This window comes from Saccoglossus kowalevskii, chromosome 12, assembly GCF_978046115.1.
Source record: "Saccoglossus kowalevskii chromosome 12, keSacKowa6.1, whole genome shotgun sequence".
Taxonomy (NCBI): Eukaryota; Metazoa; Hemichordata; class Enteropneusta; family Harrimaniidae; genus Saccoglossus; species Saccoglossus kowalevskii.
Window position 1 is genome coordinate 12,452,072 of NC_140652.1, and position 19,097 is coordinate 12,471,168.

A 19,097-nucleotide genomic window follows, 5' to 3' on the forward strand; every position below is an offset into this window, starting at 1 on the left:
TTCATTCTCTTTTCCTACCTAGGTGGTATGCCTGTTTCTGAAATTGTGTAGTATGTATTAGCTTGCCAAGACAAAAACAAAAATCAATTTGCCTTTCTCTAACTCTTCACAATAACCTAAAAAAAGAACAGAATGTTTTGGTATGCATTTCATTGTACTAGATATTAATACATCGTCTACTAAGGATAGCTACTCTGAATGCTAACAGCATCAGCTGGCTGGCGATGTGCTAATAATTAAACAATCACTGCATTAAAAAAAAAAAAAATGTTTTATTCCACTAGCCATCATTACATGCACCATTGACCATGCATGGTATATACCTAAGATCAGTTTGAATTCAAGCAAAGATTATTTTCTAAAGGCAGCCATATACATGTACTGCATTTACATTTCAACACTTACACCGTAACCTTGTTTAAATATGTGTATAACAAACTCTTTGGGGGGCGTGTTTGTTATAGTGTAGTGTTCATTATAGTGCAAAACAAAATACATTGTGTTTGTGAGCAGGAGACATGTGTTCATTATATCTGGAAATTATTAATTGAAGCGTTCATTATAACAAGGTTGCAGTGTAACTTGTTAGTTTCAGTAAATGTTGTCCTGTACTGTGTGTGTGTGTTCATATAATGTGCATGGTGATACAATGTAACTGTTTTGTATTGTGTTGTATTGTATTCGTAACAGTCATGTATAAAGGATAATTCTGCTTAGTATATCCCTTGTTGCTATAATAAATGGCCTTATCCACCCCATCCCTACAATACAGTAGATAATGAAATGTAATGATTCTCATCTTTATTCTTTGTGTATGAGGGAGGACGAGGATTCTTTCTTTACAGAGTAACGCAATGCCTACTGGAAGCCTCCATATATAACCAAACTAAATGGCATCAGTAGGCATTGTGTTAAGTGTCCAGAAACAACACCACTTTTAAGAAGTTCACAGCTGCTCTAGGAACTAAAATTGAACTAACGCACACTACTACTCTAATTCATTGCATGTCAAATGCTTCCCAATGCGTTGACGGCAAAATGTTAAAATCTGTCCCAAAATAGAAAAGTCTATGCGTTGTTCGCTTCTGTGATTGCAAATACAAGTTCCCAACTGTTTAACTAATTAGTAGGCTGCTTGCTGTCTTTGCCTTGGTAGAGTTTATTTCAAGGCAGCTTGTGACGCTGTATGAATCCAAAACATGCAAACTATTATTTCCCACTCGTCAAGCTGTAATAGCATATAACATGCCGAATGTTTTTGTTTGTATGCATGCTCTGATATAGTTTCATTCCTGTCGCTGCCTTTAGGTAACACTACTGCCCCGAGTGTCACCAGTGCTGCCACTATGGCTCAGGCCATCGCTGCTGGACTTGGTGGAAATCTACAAAGTTTAACAGGTTCCACAGGCAATCTTGGTGGCCTCACAGGTGAATTAACTGCACACAGGCATGCACAATTAGCAGCAACAGGTCTTGCAGGTGACTATTAATCTATGCTACTCAAATCAGTAGACAGTTTCTGAGAACATTGTGTGCCCTTTTTCTAGCAACTTTCTGACAGGGTCCTTCCAGAGGTCTTAAATCAGTCTTAATTATATGATAGAAATATTTTTTGATGAGGTTGTGAAAAAGCCTCAAATTTCAGCAATAACATACTATAATTTGACAATTAACATGCGGATTGCTCCGTTCACTTCAGACCATAGGTATTTTCTGTGATTGGTATAATCACAAATAAGTCTTCAAAGGCCATTAATCGTGTCTGAAATTTGCTTATTATAGCTTAATGCTATCAAAACCTAAAACGAAGAAGGTAAATGTTCCTCCTTCACTCTCTCCTCTAAAATACAACTTTTAACCTGAAATGATGTGCTTTAAGTTAACATGTGGGCATTTGTATAGGTCATTTGGTGTTCCGAAGATATGGTAATTAAAACATGAAAGATCAGATAAACAAACAGCAATTGTCAAATCGTTCGACTGCCAGGGTTACATAAATTGGAAATTTTCTATGAGATGCTTGCAGAAATATAAAGTTGCTTAATCCGATAAATTTGCTGGAACAGTTGTCAAAATTATTGTAAAGAGCACTTTATGTGTGCAGTTGCATTGGAATTTATAATGACTCAGAAATTGTCTTCAAGATTACATTTCATTGCCTAACTTCTTCTCAAATCATGTCCTAATATCATGCTTCCATTTCAGATTATACAATACTGTTGCTATAATACCATACTAATGATGTTCTGTTATCATGGCTAACGTTGCTCAGTTTATCCCAATCTCACTCTGCTTTATTTGTGTTTTCCCAAATATAAATGGGGACTCATTACTCTTACAAAGTTTTCTTCAAAACTTAAAAGGCTTCAGAAAGCTAATTTAAATTGTTTTTTTCATGAATGAACTATTTTGTACTTTTTTACACTTATTTCAGTTTTTAACCATAGTTAGCTAGATCATGCTAGTTCTTGTGCAGCTCTTTACTCGATCTTGTAACACCAAAATGTATTTTTTCTATCACTTATTCATGCCAGTTTGCACCATTATTAATGGGGACTATGCATGGTTTTATTATTTATTTATTATTAAACAATTGCTGTTTATTTTCTTTTACTTGATGGCTAGTTGCAATGGGGAGTGGTCACTATATCTTAGCTTGCCTATCATTTGCATATCACATAACTTGTATCTATGGTAACTGGATACCCATAATGCACTGTGGTTATAGCACATATCATATTCAACTTTGACTCTTTGAATGCCAATCAGTTTGCCACCTCGCAACAAGCCTTGTATAAAACGAATTTTAAAATTTTTGATCAAACCCTGTAGCTATGGGAATACTGTATTGCTCTATTAGAGGCGCATCTCAAATGAAGTGCATGTTTAGCATCAGTTACAGAAATTGTATTCTCAATCATTCAAATATTACTTCTTTTAAAACTAACTACCGTAAAATCTGTATTAGAAGCCGTACCTCTAATATAAGTTGCACCTATTCTTTTTGAATAATTGAGAACCAAAAATTCACCATTTCTCGTATGTTTAGATAGAGATCTGTAATAGAAGCCGCATCCCCTCTGTTGCATTGTACCATTTTATTAGAAGCCGCAGCTTCTATTGCAGATTTACAGTACCGTAATTTTCTAATAGAGCAAATATATGTCCATCTGGTTGAAAATATATATAAAAAATAATAAAAGTTGACAAAATGTAGCACAGAAATGTTAGACTATGCATGGTGTTCCAAGGGTTGAAAAGACATCTGAGTAGTGGGATATTATAATGCATCGGTGTGAATGTAGCATATTATATAATTTTAATTCAGTAAAAGGTGGTGGTTATCAGAACCATATTCTTTTGTTAAAAGCATACATTTAACAAAATAGGCATGCCATGTGAGCCAAAATGATCTTTTTGATAGCAAAAAGACACATGAAGCAAAATTTTATGACCTTCATGCTACACATGTGCAAACGCCACCTAGACAACTGGCTACATGTATGCAAACAGCACATAGACAGCTGGCTACATGTACATGTATGTAAACAGCACCTAGATAGCTGGCTACATGTATGCAAACGCTACCGAGACAGCTGGCTACACATGTAAACACCACCTAGACAGCTGCCTACTTGTATGCAAACACCACCTAGACAGCTGCCTACTTGTATGCAAACAACACCTAGACAGCTGGCTACTTGTATGCAAACAGCACCTAGACAGCTGGCTACACATGCAAACACCACATAGACAGCTGGCTACATGTATGCAAACACCACATAGACAGCTGGCTACATGTACATGTATGTAAACAGCACCTAGATAGCTGGCTACATGTATGCAAACACCACATAGACAGCTGGCTACACATGTAAACACCACCTAGACAGCTGCCTACTTGTATGCAAACACCACCTAGACAGCTGCCTACTTGTATGCAAACACCACCTAGACAGCTGCCTACTTGTATGCAAACACCACCTAGACAGCTGGCTACATGTATGCAAACAACACCTAGACAGCTGGCTACATGTATGCAAACAACACCTAGACAGCTGGCTACATGTATGCAAACGCTACCGAGACAGCTGGCTACTCATATGCAAACACCACATAGACAGCTGGCTACACATATAAACAACACCTAGATAGCTGGCTACATGTATGCAAACGCCACCTAGACAGCTGGCTACATGCATGCAAACAGCACCTAGACAGCTGGCTACATGCATGCAAACGCTACCTAGACAGCTGGCTACACATATAAACAGCACCTAGATAGCTGGCTACATGTATGCAAACGCCACCTAGACAGCTGGCTACATGCATGCAAACAGCACATAGACATCTGGCTACATGTATGCAAACAACACCTGGACATCTGGCTACATGTATGCAAACAGGACCTAGACGGCTGGCTACATGTATGCAAACACCAGACAGCTGGCTACATGCATGCATGCAAACGCTACCTAGACAGCTGGCTACATGTATGCAAACGCCACCTAGACAGTTGGCTACATGCATGCAAACAGCACATAGACATCTGGCTACATGTATGCAAACAGCACCTAGACAGCTGGCTACATGTATGCAAACAGGACCTAGACAGCTGGCTACATGCATGCAAACAGCACATAGACATCTGGCTACATGTATGCAAACAGCACATAGACATCTGGCTACATGTATGCAAACAGCACCTAGACATCTGGCTACATGTATGCAAACAGCACCTAGACATCTGGCTACATGTATGCAAACAGCACCTAGACAGCTGGCTACATGTATGCAAACAGGACCTAGACAGCTGGCTACATGCATGCAAACAGCACATAGACATCTGGCTACATGTATGCAAACAGAACCTAGACAGCTGGCTACATGCATGCAAACAGCACATAGACATCTGGCTACATGTATGCAAACAGCACATAGACATCTGGCTACATGTATGCAAACAGCACCTAGACATCTGGCTACATGTATGCAAACAGCACCTAGACAGCTGGCCACATGCATGCAAACAGCACCTAGACAGCTGGCCACATGCATGCAAACAGCACCTAGACAGCTGGCCACATGCATGCAAACAGCACCTAGACAGCTGGCCACATGCATGCAAACAACACCTAGACAGCTGGCTACATGCATGCAAATAGCAACTAGACAGCTGGCTACATGCATGCAAACAGCACCTAGACAGCTGGCTACATGCATGCAAACAGCACCTAGACAGCTGGCCACATGCATGCAAACAGCACCTAGACAGCTGGCCACATGCATGCAAACAGCACCTAGACAGCTGGCCACATGCATGCAAACAGCACCTAGACAGCTGGCTACATGCATGCAAACAGGACCTAGACAGCTGGCTACATGCATGCAAACTGCACCTAGACAGCTGGCTACATGCATGCAAATAGCAACTAGACAGCTGGCTACATGCATGCAAACAGCACCTAGACAGCTGGCTACATGCATGCAAACAGCACCTAGACAGCTGGCCACATGCATGCAAACAGCACCTAGACAGCTGGCTACATGCATGCAAACGGCACCTAGACAACTGGCTACATGCATGCAAACAGCACCTAGACAGCTGGCTACATGCATGCAAACAGCACCTAGACAGCTGGCTACATGCATGCAAACAGCACCTAGACAGCTGGCTACATGCATGCAAACAGCACCTTGACAACTGGCTACATGCATGCAAACGGCACCTAGACAGCTGGCTACATGCATGCAAACAGCACCTAGACAGCTGGCTACATGCATGCAAACAGCACCTAGACAGCTGGCTACATGCATGCAAACAGCACCTAGACAGCTGGCTACATGCATGCAAACAGCACCTTGACAACTGGCTACATGCATGCAAACGGCACCTAGACAGCTGGCTACATGCATGCAAACACCACCTAGACAGCTGGTTACATGTATGCAAACGGCACCTAGACAGCTGGCTACACATTTGGTTGCCCAATACTCCTGTTATTTGTATGCTATTATCGTAAATAAACACTGTCACATGACATAATCATGAATTTACTTGTGTGGTACCATCAAGTTTATTTTGTGGTCTCAGTATCACATGGATGACGAACAAAATGCTGAAAATCTTAGCAAAGCTCCCTTTGAGGTTTAGCATAATACATAATGCACAAAAACTTGCATACTATTTTATTTTAAATTGTGAAACTATTGATTTGCTGTGGTATTTACTAATGTGACTTTTAAGTATAGCTATGCTGTTGAATTCTTTTAAATTTGTTAAGTGTGGAGTAATTTCTCTTCTCAAACGACCTGCTGTACTGCGTCCAACACAACACACATGAACATTTGTGATGTTAATTACCGTATTTGGTCTATTAGATGCACATGTCCAATCGAAGTACAATGTACATGTAAATTAAAAATTGCATGTCGTATACTGAAGAATCTTTAATATGACTTATTTTGACCATAAAAACACTTTCGTGATTTACATAAACGCATGCTCTACTGATAGAGCAGATACGGTATATGTATTATTTTTTTTTACAGTGCACTATCACATGTTGAAACAAATGAGCAACCATGGTAACAAGCTTACTTTGTCTTCTTGAATGTTGCATTGTGGGATAGGCATGCTGTACAAGGGTGTTCTGTAGCATTGGTCTGTGAATGGTTCATAGTCAAGCATTAGAGGAAATATTTTATGAAAGGACTTTTGGATAATAATAGGCAGGACCTGTCTGATCTGTCAACCAATACTATTTGGAGAAAAATCATGAAAATGTGTTGTAGTAAACATTTTACTGGCTTCTTAAAGCTGCATTGCCACTTTGCAAATCTGTGAGGTACCATCCCCTGACCGATACAGAGATATAGATAGATATATATATCACAAATGTTAAGGTTTTGGATGGGAAATAAAAAATTGCTGACAGTATATGAATTTGAGCATAGATCCTTCTCTAGGATTTGTCTTTAAGCATACCTATATTAAGCTGGATTTATAAACAGTTGAGATTTCTTTTACTCATTGATTTTGGTCAATTCCTGTACATTGTAGGCGTACATTGTTTGTCTGGAATAATAACAACCAGTACCGTACTCTCAAAATGAAATTATTTGGAAAGTAAGGGAAGGATATCTACTTTTATTACATCATATTTTTATTTTGGCTAAAACAGCATCATTTTAACTGGTTTTATGTTTTTTAGCTTGTTTCGTTTAACATATTTGCAAAAAAGGGAATGCGTATTTTAAGAAATGAAATTTGAACCATTCACAGTAACCATGAAAGCACTGCAGAACATTTGACTTGATTATATTGTTTGTGTTTGTGATGTTTTGTCTTTGTATATCTCTGTAGGCGATAGTCCAACTTCCAATTGTACTAATAATGGTAGTAATTTGATTGCTGCTGCTGGACTAGCTAGTGGATTACAGGGCTTAAGTGGATCAACAGGCTTACCAGGTGATGCCAATTGTAAGATATATATAGACACTCACTCCATGTCTTAGGATATTCTCAAATACCCTTCAACTTGATACCTATTCCTTGACTGTAATGTCCCAGAATGCAGTGCTGTACCAAGTATGCTGCCAACACAACCCAGTCTTTGTCGGAGGAAGCTACATTTCCACATTTATTGTTTGTTGTGGATAATTGAAACATATGACCAGAAAAAGTAATCTTGTAACTTGTAACGCAGTGATTGAAATCCTTAAACATTTTCACCACCAGTTACACCTTTTCATCACAAATTCACAACATTTTTTTCAGAAGATTGGAACAAAACTAGCCAATTTTTGGAATAAAAACTGTAAATTAACTCAAGAATATGAGAAAAACTCAGGCGAGAAAGTCTGGTGGTGAAAATGTTAATAAATCTTTAAATAAAGAGATTACATTTTCTGTGTGGTGGTTTTAATTATCCACTGCCTCTTAACTCACAATGTACTTGTTACAACAATTGACTGTTCTTCTTTGATATTATATTATAACACATTCACATTTAAATCCAGAAGTTTGTATCCCTAAACGATAGTGACCACTCCCAGGCATATTGCCACTTGTACAGTAGTTATTTTCACATCCTTTCATTGCTATGTTGGTATGCACATCAGTGTCAATTAGCGTTTTGATTTCCTTTGTAAGACTGTTATATTTTTTTTTTATTTAACTGATTCCTGGAATGTACATACTGAAAATGATGTCACAATGAGTTGTTGATTCTGCTTCATTCTGAATAATGAGACAACCTAAAAGTCAGGGTAACAATGTTAATTCCAGTGTGTGGTGAAGTAAATTTAGTTGACTTGCATACAATTAATGATATTGTGCGCATTGCAGCTGAGGAACTGGACATTGTTAATTTATACACACCTTTTCCAATACTGATGCATGTAAGCCAAGTTTTTAGTTTGCTGTTAACTTACACCAGTCTCTCAATCTTCTATACTAACTTAAGTTAATAAAGTATGTGTGCGTGTCTTGATCAGCCTTTGCGCCACCTCTTTGATAGTCTCGTACTAAAATAGATGCACTTCAAATGGGGCAAATATGGTACATGTTTTATCCCTATGTTACCCACATTAACTTAGATTCTTTCATTTATTTTAACTTATCATGCACAATGAATGAGTTTAATGGTGACCTGAATTACCACTATTTTTATGAACTTTTTCAAATAATGTGAAACAGGTTTTCTGGATTCTATTGTTTACTTTAAATTCAACATCAATCTCAACTTTGTCTAAAAGTCTACACTGTTCCAGGAGCTACATGTACCTATACATAATGTCTATACTGGCCAACATTTATGCTTAAATAAATAGCACTTGGTTTTTTGATTGAACTTCATCTTGCAAAAAAAAGATCAAAATTAATTCTGTGCAGTGTTCCCCCCAGAGTTTTGTTAGCAAGAGAGAAAGATATAAGTTTGTTTTTTGTGGTATGAAAGTATGCATAACTTCTCAATTCAGTAACAGCCTTTTATAAGGAAATGCAACAATTGTTGTAATTCTTGCAAAGCCACTACCAAACTCTACCATATAAGTTGTCGGACCAATTAGAGGGCAGCTTGTTTGTTAACAGGTTTTTTTTTTGACATATCAAATACTGTTTTGTATATATGCTTTGATTCAACTGCAATTGTGATATCTTATTTTTTTTTAATTTTTTGCTGAGTTGTAAATTAGAAAACAAGAATTAAACACATTAAGTACTACAAGAGGTGGGCACTATATAATTGCAAGGGGACATATGCACCCACTTAGTGTTCAGCAAGAACACTGCTGTGCATTGTAATGAAATTGTACAATGCACATCGCGATGTTACTTGGAATGCTCAGTGCTTTTCTAGGATATGGCCCTGCTTTCCTGAAATTTGTTTGGTGTTCCACAGCAAGCTGTGTTCAGACTCTGAAATGGGTGACAAGGTTTGTAAATTTTAATATTTACTTTTGTTTTTTCATCATTTGGAAGTGTTACTGAATTTGTTGATTTGTTTGCAGGGAGTGGAGTTGCAGGATCCATGAATGGACTAGGATCAACAGGGTTAAATTCTAATTTATCTGGCAATGCTGTGGACATGAATGCTTTATCGCAGGCCTACTCTGGGATTCAGCAGTATGCAGGTTAGTAACAAGGCGGGTCAGTAGTAAACCAGTGAATGGGCAATGGACACGTCAATGGCCAGTTTGTAGTAGACCTTTAGATGGCCAGTTGATGGTGGACCAGTAAATGACCATTTTGTTGTAGTCAACTTGATGACCATTTAGAAAGTCATTTCGTAGTAGACCAGTTGGTGGTCATTTCCTTGTAGACCAGTCGGTGGTCATTTCGTTGTAGACCAGTTGGTGGTCATTTCGTAGTAGACCAGTCGGTGGCCATTTCGTAGTAGACCAGTCGGTGGCCATTTCGTAGTAGACCAGTCGGTGGCCATTTCGTAGTAGACCAGTCGGTGGTCATTTCGTTGTAGACCAGTCGGTGGGCATTTCGTAGTAGACCAGTCGGTGGCCATTTCGTAGTAGACCAGTCGGTGGCCATTTCGTAGTAGACCAGTCGGTGGCCATTTCGTAGTAGACCAGTCGGTGGCCATTTCGTAGTAGACCAGTCGGTGATATTTCTTCAAGTGGGGTCAATATTCATACAGATGTCACTGTTCTAATTATACGTCTATGATGATAAAATAATATCATGTTGTATTAACAGCTCAGTTCCAGAATGGATTTGGAATGAGTGCCTTCCAGCAGTCAAACACAGCTGGGAAACAGAAAGAAGGTAAGTCTCCAAAATTATTCTGCTTTTTTTTTTTTTTTAATTATTGTACTTTGGTTAATCAACTACTGTTTTTTTAAAATTGAATTTGGTCAGACAGTGACACTTGCCTTGTATGCATATGGCAGTATATGGTTGTATACTACCCAAGGCGTTTGTTTCAGTATACGGTACACTGAAAACAAGTTATGCTTAAGTTTACTATGCATAGTACTCGACTCATAGCTTGAAATTTGGTAATCTTAGAGCAGTGAATTACATGGCCATCAGTTCTAAAAATGCGTTGGACTTATTGAAATTAGGAAACAAGTAGTGCAGGGGCATCAAGGCATTGTGGTCTCTGTGAAATTTTAACTCTATTAATGCAGCAACTTTTACCTCCTACAGGTCCTGATGGTGCCAATCTATTTATTTACCATTTGCCTCAAGAATTTGGTGATCAAGATCTGATGCAGACGTTCTCACCATTTGGCAATGTTATTAGTGCCAAGGTGTTCATTGATAAAAATACAAACCTCAGCAAATGTTTTGGTAAGTACTGTGGATCTGTTGATATTGATAAAAATACAAACCTCAGCAAATGTTTTGGTAAGTACTGTGGGATCTGTTGATATTGATAAAAATACAAACCTCAGCAAATGTTTTGGTAAGTACTGTGGGATCTGTTGATATTGATAAAAATACAAACCTCAGCAAATGTTTTGGTAAGTACTGTGGGATCTGTTGATATTGATAAAAATACAAACCTCAGCAAATGTTTTGGTAAGTACTGTGGATCTGTTGATATTGATAAAAATACAAACCTCAGCAAATGTTTTGGTAAGTACTGTGGGATCTGTTGATATTGATAAAAATACAAACCTCAGCAAATGTTTTGATGAGTACTGTGGGATCTGTTGATATTGATAAAAATACAAACCTCAGCAAATGTTTTGGTAAGTACTGTGGGATCTGTTGATATTGATAAAAATACAAACCTCAGCAAATGTTTTGGTAAGTACTGTGGGATCTGTTGATATTGATAAAAATACAAACCTCAGCAAATGTTTTGGTAAGTACTGTGGGATCTGTTGATATTGATAAAAATACAAACCTCAGCAAATGTTTTGGTGAGTACTGTGGGATCTGTTGATATTGATAAAAATACAAACCTCAGCAAATGTTTTGGTAAGTACTGTGGATCTGTTGATATTGATAAAAATACAAACCTCAGCAAATGTTTTGGTGAGTACTGTGGATCTGTTGTCAGATGGTACATTGCAATGACCAAATTCATTAAAATATGGAATATTCATACTTGTTTAAATGAAAATAAACATTTTCCCACATGGTTAAACTTCCTATATGCTCTTGAAAACAATTTGTACATTTAACCCAATTTAATTCTGAATTCCCATTCTTTATCACAAATTATATAAATTTTCTGGGTAGTTCTTGTCTAGTTCTAAACTATGACAGCACTACACAAAATTGTCAATGAACAAGATCAGTCCTGGCTTGGTGAACCAAGAAAGTGATTATTGTTGCATTCACACTTTGCAAATCTGGGAGATAGATTTCCAGTAAATACACCATCAAATATTGAAATTGTGGATGGGTGATGAGAAATTACTGCAGAGTACAAAATAAGCTAGTTTTATAAATACTAGACACTCGCAGAGTTAGAAGGCTTGGTTTCAAAAGTTGGTCATATTCTAGGTATGTTTGTCTAAGGGTTAAGACCCTCCAGCACTCCCAAAATGAAATGAGTAGAAAGTGAGAGCAGGATATCATTAATCCTATTATATCAGCTAAAATAGTACAATTTTAACACATGTGTTTTTCACATATTCGTAAAGTGTGAATGCAATTTAAGTTTATAATGAAGTCAACAAAATCTTGGGGTATTTGCAGTTGGTTTTTTTTTTTCTATCCAATCCTGGACAAAAATAACCGAAAATGAAAAAAACAAAAACATCCAAGACAAGAAAATGGTTTGGTCAGAGTGTAAATATGTGCGTCAAATGAGGTCAATTTCAGGGCATGGACCTATGGTATGCCCAGAACCCAGAAAAGTAGTTTGCGCATGTGTATATTTCCCATTTTTACACCCACCCGACAACCAATTGCTATGCCATACTACTGTCCGATTATCAATTTGTATTTAATGGTGAATATAGTCTAACGCCATGATCAATATTTATCAATTAAGTTTCAGTAGGAATGAGAAGGGTTTCGGAAAAAACTAAAGCAATTAGGTTTTTTATCCTACATTGAACTTTTGTTGTTTTCCCTTAAACAGATAGGGTTTTTCATTAAAGAAGGAAACTGAAGTGTCCCTCTCACTGCAGTCTCGCTTCAACGAATATAGCCTGACCAGCTTCACTGCACTTCTCATCTCATCTCATGGTTGACTATTATCTATAAACAATAAATGAATTTACAGTGAAAACTACCATGATTTGTTATTGATGATACAATAATACAAATGTACTTTGATTCAAAATATTGTCTATTACTGGGTGTATTTACATATAGAAATAATGTAAATCTGTATAATCAACAATGCTATGAAACAAATTAGGTAATCATTTCTGATCTTACAACATTCAGAGCAATCTGAATGATTTTTCACTGTAACTGGCAGGTTAAAACTACCTCAACATTGCCAGTGGAAATCAAAGGGGATAAAACCATTACAGCATTTTACTGTAAGTGGCTCAAAATGTGCCACGTCTGTTGAAGTCTGGAAAGGACGTCATGCCCCGAGTGTTTGTGGAAAGAGGCCTGGCCAGTAACAAGACTGCAGCTCTGCCAGTAACAAGACTGCAGCTCTGCCAGTAACAAGACTGCAGCTCTGCCATGCCATGTACATGTATAGTACTGTAAAATCTGTATTAGAAGTCGTACCCATTCTTTTTGAACAATTGAGACCCAAAAATTCACCATTTCTCATATGTGTAGATGCTCTAATAGAATCCATATCCCCTCAGTTGCACTGTACCAATTTGATGGAAGCCGTGGCTTCTTGTACAGATTTTACTGTAGTTGTACTGTTGGTTTATTTTGCTTGATAGGTTTTGTGAGTTATGATAACCCAGTATCAGCCCAAGCTGCTATTCAAGCTATGAATGGATTTCAGATCGGTATGAAACGATTGAAAGTTCAACTGAAGAAGTCCAAAGATAAACCATACTAATCATGTTACAATCTGCCATTGTTGACAAATAACGGTAAGTTCATATGTCTTTGTGTATGTCTGTCATACATGTCTTCTTTAACTATGACACTGAAGACTTCAGATATTTTTTTTTAAATTGAGAATATCAAGCCCTTGAAATCTAAATTGTAATTAACATTCCCTGGAATCTGAATAATGATTGAAATGCCCTGAAATCTGAATAATTATTGAAATGCCCTGAAATCTGAATAATTATTGAAATGCCCTGAAATCTGAATAATTATTGAAATGTCCTAGAATTTGAATAATGATTGAAATGCTCTGGAAACTGAACAATTATTGAAATGCCCTGAAGTCTGAATCATGATTGAAATGCTCTGGAAACTGAATAATGATTGAAATGCCCTGGGAACTGAATAAGTATTGGCATACGTCACATTTAGATAAGAGCTGAATAAAAGACAAACTTAAACAGTATTTAGACAGCCAGTGTGTTTTTTCAAATGTTCTGTACACTTTACTGTGTTTGGCTCAGTGTATGTGTCATACTTTAGAAGGTATGTTATATGTATGATGTGGTCACTGGTGATGTAGTATTGTTATGATGATGACTGCAAGCTGTACTTGTGTTGTAGTGTATATTTCATCATTACCCGGCTTGCCTTGACTTGTGAATACTGCATTGTAATGTGTTTGTCAAATGTGTATATCTAGAACCCCATTCACAAACCAAGCTTCTTTGTAAAGTTGTTTATCCTTAATACCCTAAATATATGCAAGGCTAAATATTCAAAATTTTGCACACGGCTACATATCAGGAATCATGATATATTTAAAAAATTTGATCATATCACTCCTGTTCTTCTTAAATTACATTGGCTGCCAGTTCACTATAGGATACACTTCAAAATTTTACTGCTCACGTACAAGTCACTACATGGATTGACACCATCCTACATATCGGACCTTATTGAAAAAAATCAAAACCAGAGAACCCTTCGCTCAAGTGAGAAACATACACTTGCCATACCTAGAACTCATCTCAAGAATTATGGTGACCGGTCATTCGCCCATTCTTCACCGTCTTTATGGAATCAATTACCAAATGACATCTGTTCTGCACCGAATGTTAACATCTTCAAAACCAAACTCAAATCTTACCTGTTTAAGCAAGCCTATCTGTGAAACTAAGCGTCATTGAGCATCACTGCGATGGATACTAGGCGCTATATAAACTTGTATTTGTTATTATATTAATGGGAGATAGAGCAAGTTATTAAAGTCTGAAAATTATAGCAAGTTATTAAAGTTGGCATGTACATTTGATAACATTGCCTATTAGCACAAACCATGTGAAGAGTGAAGAAGTTGAGCATTGTGTTAGTTTAGCTATAGTTTTAAATAAAGTGTCACTATGGCGTCATGACTAAAGTATTAATAAAATATAAAAAAACAATTCAGTTTTGTTTTTGTCTGCGTAAGCAATTTTTAGTCATGCCAGTGTACAACTATTCAAAATATATTTGTTAAAAAAAATTGAAGAAACTTTTGGGTGGGGGTGGGAGTGTATTTTAAATTTCACTCATTACTTTATATTGCAATACTACAACACAAATCATCTCATTTTTAAAATACTGGTTAATCATAATTTTAGGGCCATGCAAGATGCTTCAACGTTGATATCTTTTGGTAGGGTAGTTGTCCCACACAAAAATTTCACTCCTGAAAATGGAAAATTTTGAGTTTGGAATTTACATATTACCGGTACCTTATGCACATTACTTAATATATTTGATATGGTTCGATTGTCAATATTCCTGAAGATGGTGAAGACATCACAACTCAAAAATTAGATTGTGTAATATTAGTACTGCATTTTTCTATATACATGCGCACTCTCATCTGAATTTCTGTGCCCCTTGAATTATAACAGTAAAGAAGCTTGGTCTGTTGTAAATTACTGTGGTTTCTTTGAATCAAGTCACTGTGCTGTGTTTTTATTTTCACTCTGTTTATCGTCAAATGGCATTCTTTCTAATTTGCTTCAAAAACTCTTTGTCTGTTTTTATTTAATTTCATTGCAGTGTGTGTTGACCTAAGATCCCTTCTTTTTTTGTCATTTTTAGATGAACCTGTACCTTGTACTCCTGTTTACTGTGACGTCTGCATTTGTTTGTGACACGTTGCCATGGCATCACCATCGTGACGTCACATCACATGTCGTGTCCGTCCTGCCCTGTTCGCTACGTCACATGTTTACAAAAAAAAAAATTATAATCACATTGCATCGCAAAGTTATACATGTAATACAGCGTTAATGGTAGAGCCTCATCGTTCATTGTCAACAGTTCAAATACCTCCACGTTCTGGTTTTTGAAATGGAGTGCCATTTGCATGAATTGTTCTCAGAAAATTTACAGTGAAATAGAGAAAAAAAAAATAGAGACCAGAAAAATGTACGGAAGCCTAGTATTGTGTTATGTTCTGAACAGCAAGTATGTTTCAAGTTTTACTTACAAACTAAATGTTGTTACTAGTTTTTTTTCCTTGAAGCAGGGTTGTCACAAGTTTTGTCAGTGTTCACTTGAAATGCAATGTTGTGTGTTCAATCTGAAAAAAAAAAATCGAACAAGTTCATTTTTCCTAATTCAGTATGTATGTTCTATTGTGTTTTATTTGTGTTAATCACCGACAACTGGGGTGCCTGTTGTCTCACTTTTAAAATTTGAAAACTATTTTTATAGAGACTTACAAATCTGAAAACCGTATTTTTCTTGTGGAAGAAATATTTTTGAAGTGAATGAGATCGGACTTTGCATCTGTACTTGTGACGTATAAAAGATTTTAGATTTTATTTGCTTATTTGGATGTTTCTCATTACTGCCTAATCTGTTGCAATCTAAATATTTGATTGAGGTTTACAAAAAAAAAATGAAAAAAAAAACAGATTTTAAGTGCATTGTATATTTATTCTAATTTATTTGCCTGAAGACTACAAAATTCATGCAAATGATCCTCCATGTTATGAAACAGCATTCAGATTTTTTTTCTAAATTTGCCAAGAGTTTGGTGTGGTGTTATAAAGTTGTAGTAGTGATAATGTTCTGAATATTTGTTTTTCATCTCCCTAATCATGGAATGTTGAGTAAAATTCTTTCCAAGTGTTGATGTTTCACACTGCATGTTTAATTAGTTTTTAATGTTTTATTGAGATGTTACAAATACTGCCCTCACATGGTGATTGAGAGTAATATTTTTGCTGTCATGTGATTTATTAGTATTACGAAATACTGCCCTCACAGGGTGATGGACAATTTCATTTGTTTTCATCTATGAAAGCACAGCAGAGTATGTAGCCTTAAAAAGGGGTTCACCAGTTTGTCTGTGTTCTTTTATTTTACTGTTCAAGAAAAAAAAAGTTGATATTTTTATGGGACTGTTGCAGTTATTTCCTCTCGTTTCTTAACTTTTGTGTTGCTTGAAACCTAGGAAACAATGTGGAAAACACCGATGTGTACTTAGAGTTGTTTCCAAATATTCATTCTTATATGTTTGTGTGATGTTGTGTCGAACAAGACACCAGAGATTTAGATATATATACAAGTTTCAAACTTTGTCAGAATTTCATAAAATTTAGTATTTTGGCTTTTTTAGTCAGTGGAACAGGGTCAGGGTCAGCTGATGTGATATCCTAAATTACAAGTTTTGAATTAAAACTAGTACAAAAATTGATGCATCAAATTACGTACGACTGTGTTGAAAATATCTACTGTAAAGTAACACATGTTTAAATTATCGATCTGCTCAGTTTAGGGATTTATGCAGAATTCTCATGCATGCATTCAATTTGGTCTGTTGTATTTTTGAATACTCTAACACAATCAGACTTTTCCAAGAAATCGTATCAATCAGCTCCCCAGAATTGAGGACCCTTTAGTACTTATTTTGCGTAGTTAAACACTTTAAAAATGTTACACACAACTATGTTTTGAAAAGCTGTGGCTTTTACTCTCCTCACAAACCCAGTGATTGATGTTATGTTTAACAGACTTGAAATCTCTGGTGTTTAGATTACTATAGGTGTGGTGTTGGTTTTTGTTTTTTGTCATTCAGTGTTTGAAGATATTATACTTAGAAGTTTAAAAAAACACTTAATGTTATAGCCACATAAATTGCAAGACTTAGATTGGTCATCGAATGTAATCACTTAGATAAATGTTTTCCTCATAGTTATGTATGCGTTATTAACAATGTTTGATTTTCTTGCTTACTTTAATAATATTTTGTTTTAAAAATAACTGATAAGTTGCACAACTAGTCAAGTTGTAAGTTACACATATATTAATGCATGAGAATAATGTATTCAAAACAAATGCAGATTTTTTTTTTTGTTTTAGTTTCTGTTTGCCATTGTATTACTTTTTTTCCAGCCTGAAACTGCTGAGATCTACCCTGTGCATGTTAATGAGCAGGGTCAAATGTCGAAGGTTACTGGGTGAAAGTTCATGTTAAATGTGGCCATTTTTGTTTGTATTTGTTTGTTGCAAATATTAAATCTATCTTGTCTGCAGTTACATACCCTGTGTTTGTCTTGTTCTGTTCAAGTATGTTTGTTAACTGTATGTATTATTTGTGTATGTGTGCGTGTGAATGTGACTACATTTATATATATATATATATATATACACACACACACACACACTATGTATTCCGCATGAAAAACTTAAAAAGCAGCCCCTTTGGTTATTTCATTTTGACAGTTTCACTTCGCCCAACCTGTCAAAAATATTTGCGCATATATTTAATTCATGTCCATTTTTATCGCATTCGCATCCTGCATTTATAATATTTGTGTTGCCAATTTATTTCGCTCGCATCACATTGTCCTCGCATCGCACTGGGTAACAGGTGTCCTGGCTCAGCCATAGTGGTATCTTTTCTGAATTTCATTACCGAAATGATCTTGCAGACAGAAATGAAGAAGTTAAGCGTTGATGTCTGTGTTTTTGCACAGTAAATTGTTGTTGCAGTAGCTAAAATGTGACATGCAAATACGTGATGCAAGCATGATGAAAAGTAACTACCATATTTGCTGTATTATCGGCAGTAGCAAATGCATTATGTAAATTACAGCGGTGTTTCAGTGATAAAAATAAATAATATTTTAATGATACAACAAACTCTGTAGGTAGGTATGTAGAGCTAATAGGGTAAATGCACCACCTTGATGTGATCAATGGGCAATGCAAAATGCGATGAATATGGCATCAAAACACAAAGTGAAAACAATAACAGGTTGTAATATAGTTCATATACCTGAAATACACTACCACTTCCATGTACAACTGCGCCTTGCTATTTTATCATTAACATGTGTGTGTGTATATATGTATAAATTATATATATGAATTGTAGGTGTATATGTGCGCGATATACACTGTATGTGTGTATGTATAATGTTAAGTCTACCTTTAGTACATGTTAGTGTATCATCATCGGCTAACAGGGTTTCCACATTTACAGCTGACCTCAAACAGCCTCCCCAAACTCTATCTATCCCATATCACTAAAGTCTCTAAACATTATTCTTCTGTAGCAATCTGAATAATCATTATTTATTTTTTTGGATTATTTTATTCAATTTGTTACTTGTTCATA

The 19,097-nt window shown here is 36.3% G+C and overlaps 1 protein-coding gene across 16 annotated transcripts in view; it reads left to right on the plus strand.

Moving 5' to 3' along the window:
* LOC100371114 (CUGBP Elav-like family member 1) overlaps positions 1–18,013 on the plus strand; it is a 161,463-nt gene extending 143,450 nt beyond the window's left edge. For 11 of the 16 annotated variants that reach the window (XM_085506416.1, XM_085506422.1, XM_085506431.1 and 8 more), the window contains 7 exons: positions 1,309–1,479; positions 7,367–7,483; positions 9,514–9,636; positions 10,214–10,282; positions 10,667–10,810; positions 13,336–13,491; positions 15,566–18,013. In XM_085506416.1, the coding sequence (XP_085362542.1) occupies positions 1,309–1,479; positions 7,367–7,483; positions 9,514–9,636; positions 10,214–10,282; positions 10,667–10,810; positions 13,336–13,457 (746 nt within the window). In that variant the 3' untranslated portion in view covers positions 13,458–13,491; positions 15,566–18,013. The remainder of the gene's footprint in view (positions 1–1,308; positions 1,480–7,366; positions 7,484–9,513; positions 9,637–10,213; positions 10,283–10,666; positions 10,811–13,335; positions 13,492–15,565) is intronic. The other 5 variants (XM_085506419.1, XM_085506427.1, XM_085506418.1 and 2 more) reach the window with 4 other exon arrangements.
* Positions 18,014–19,097: the final 1,084 nt, after the last annotated feature.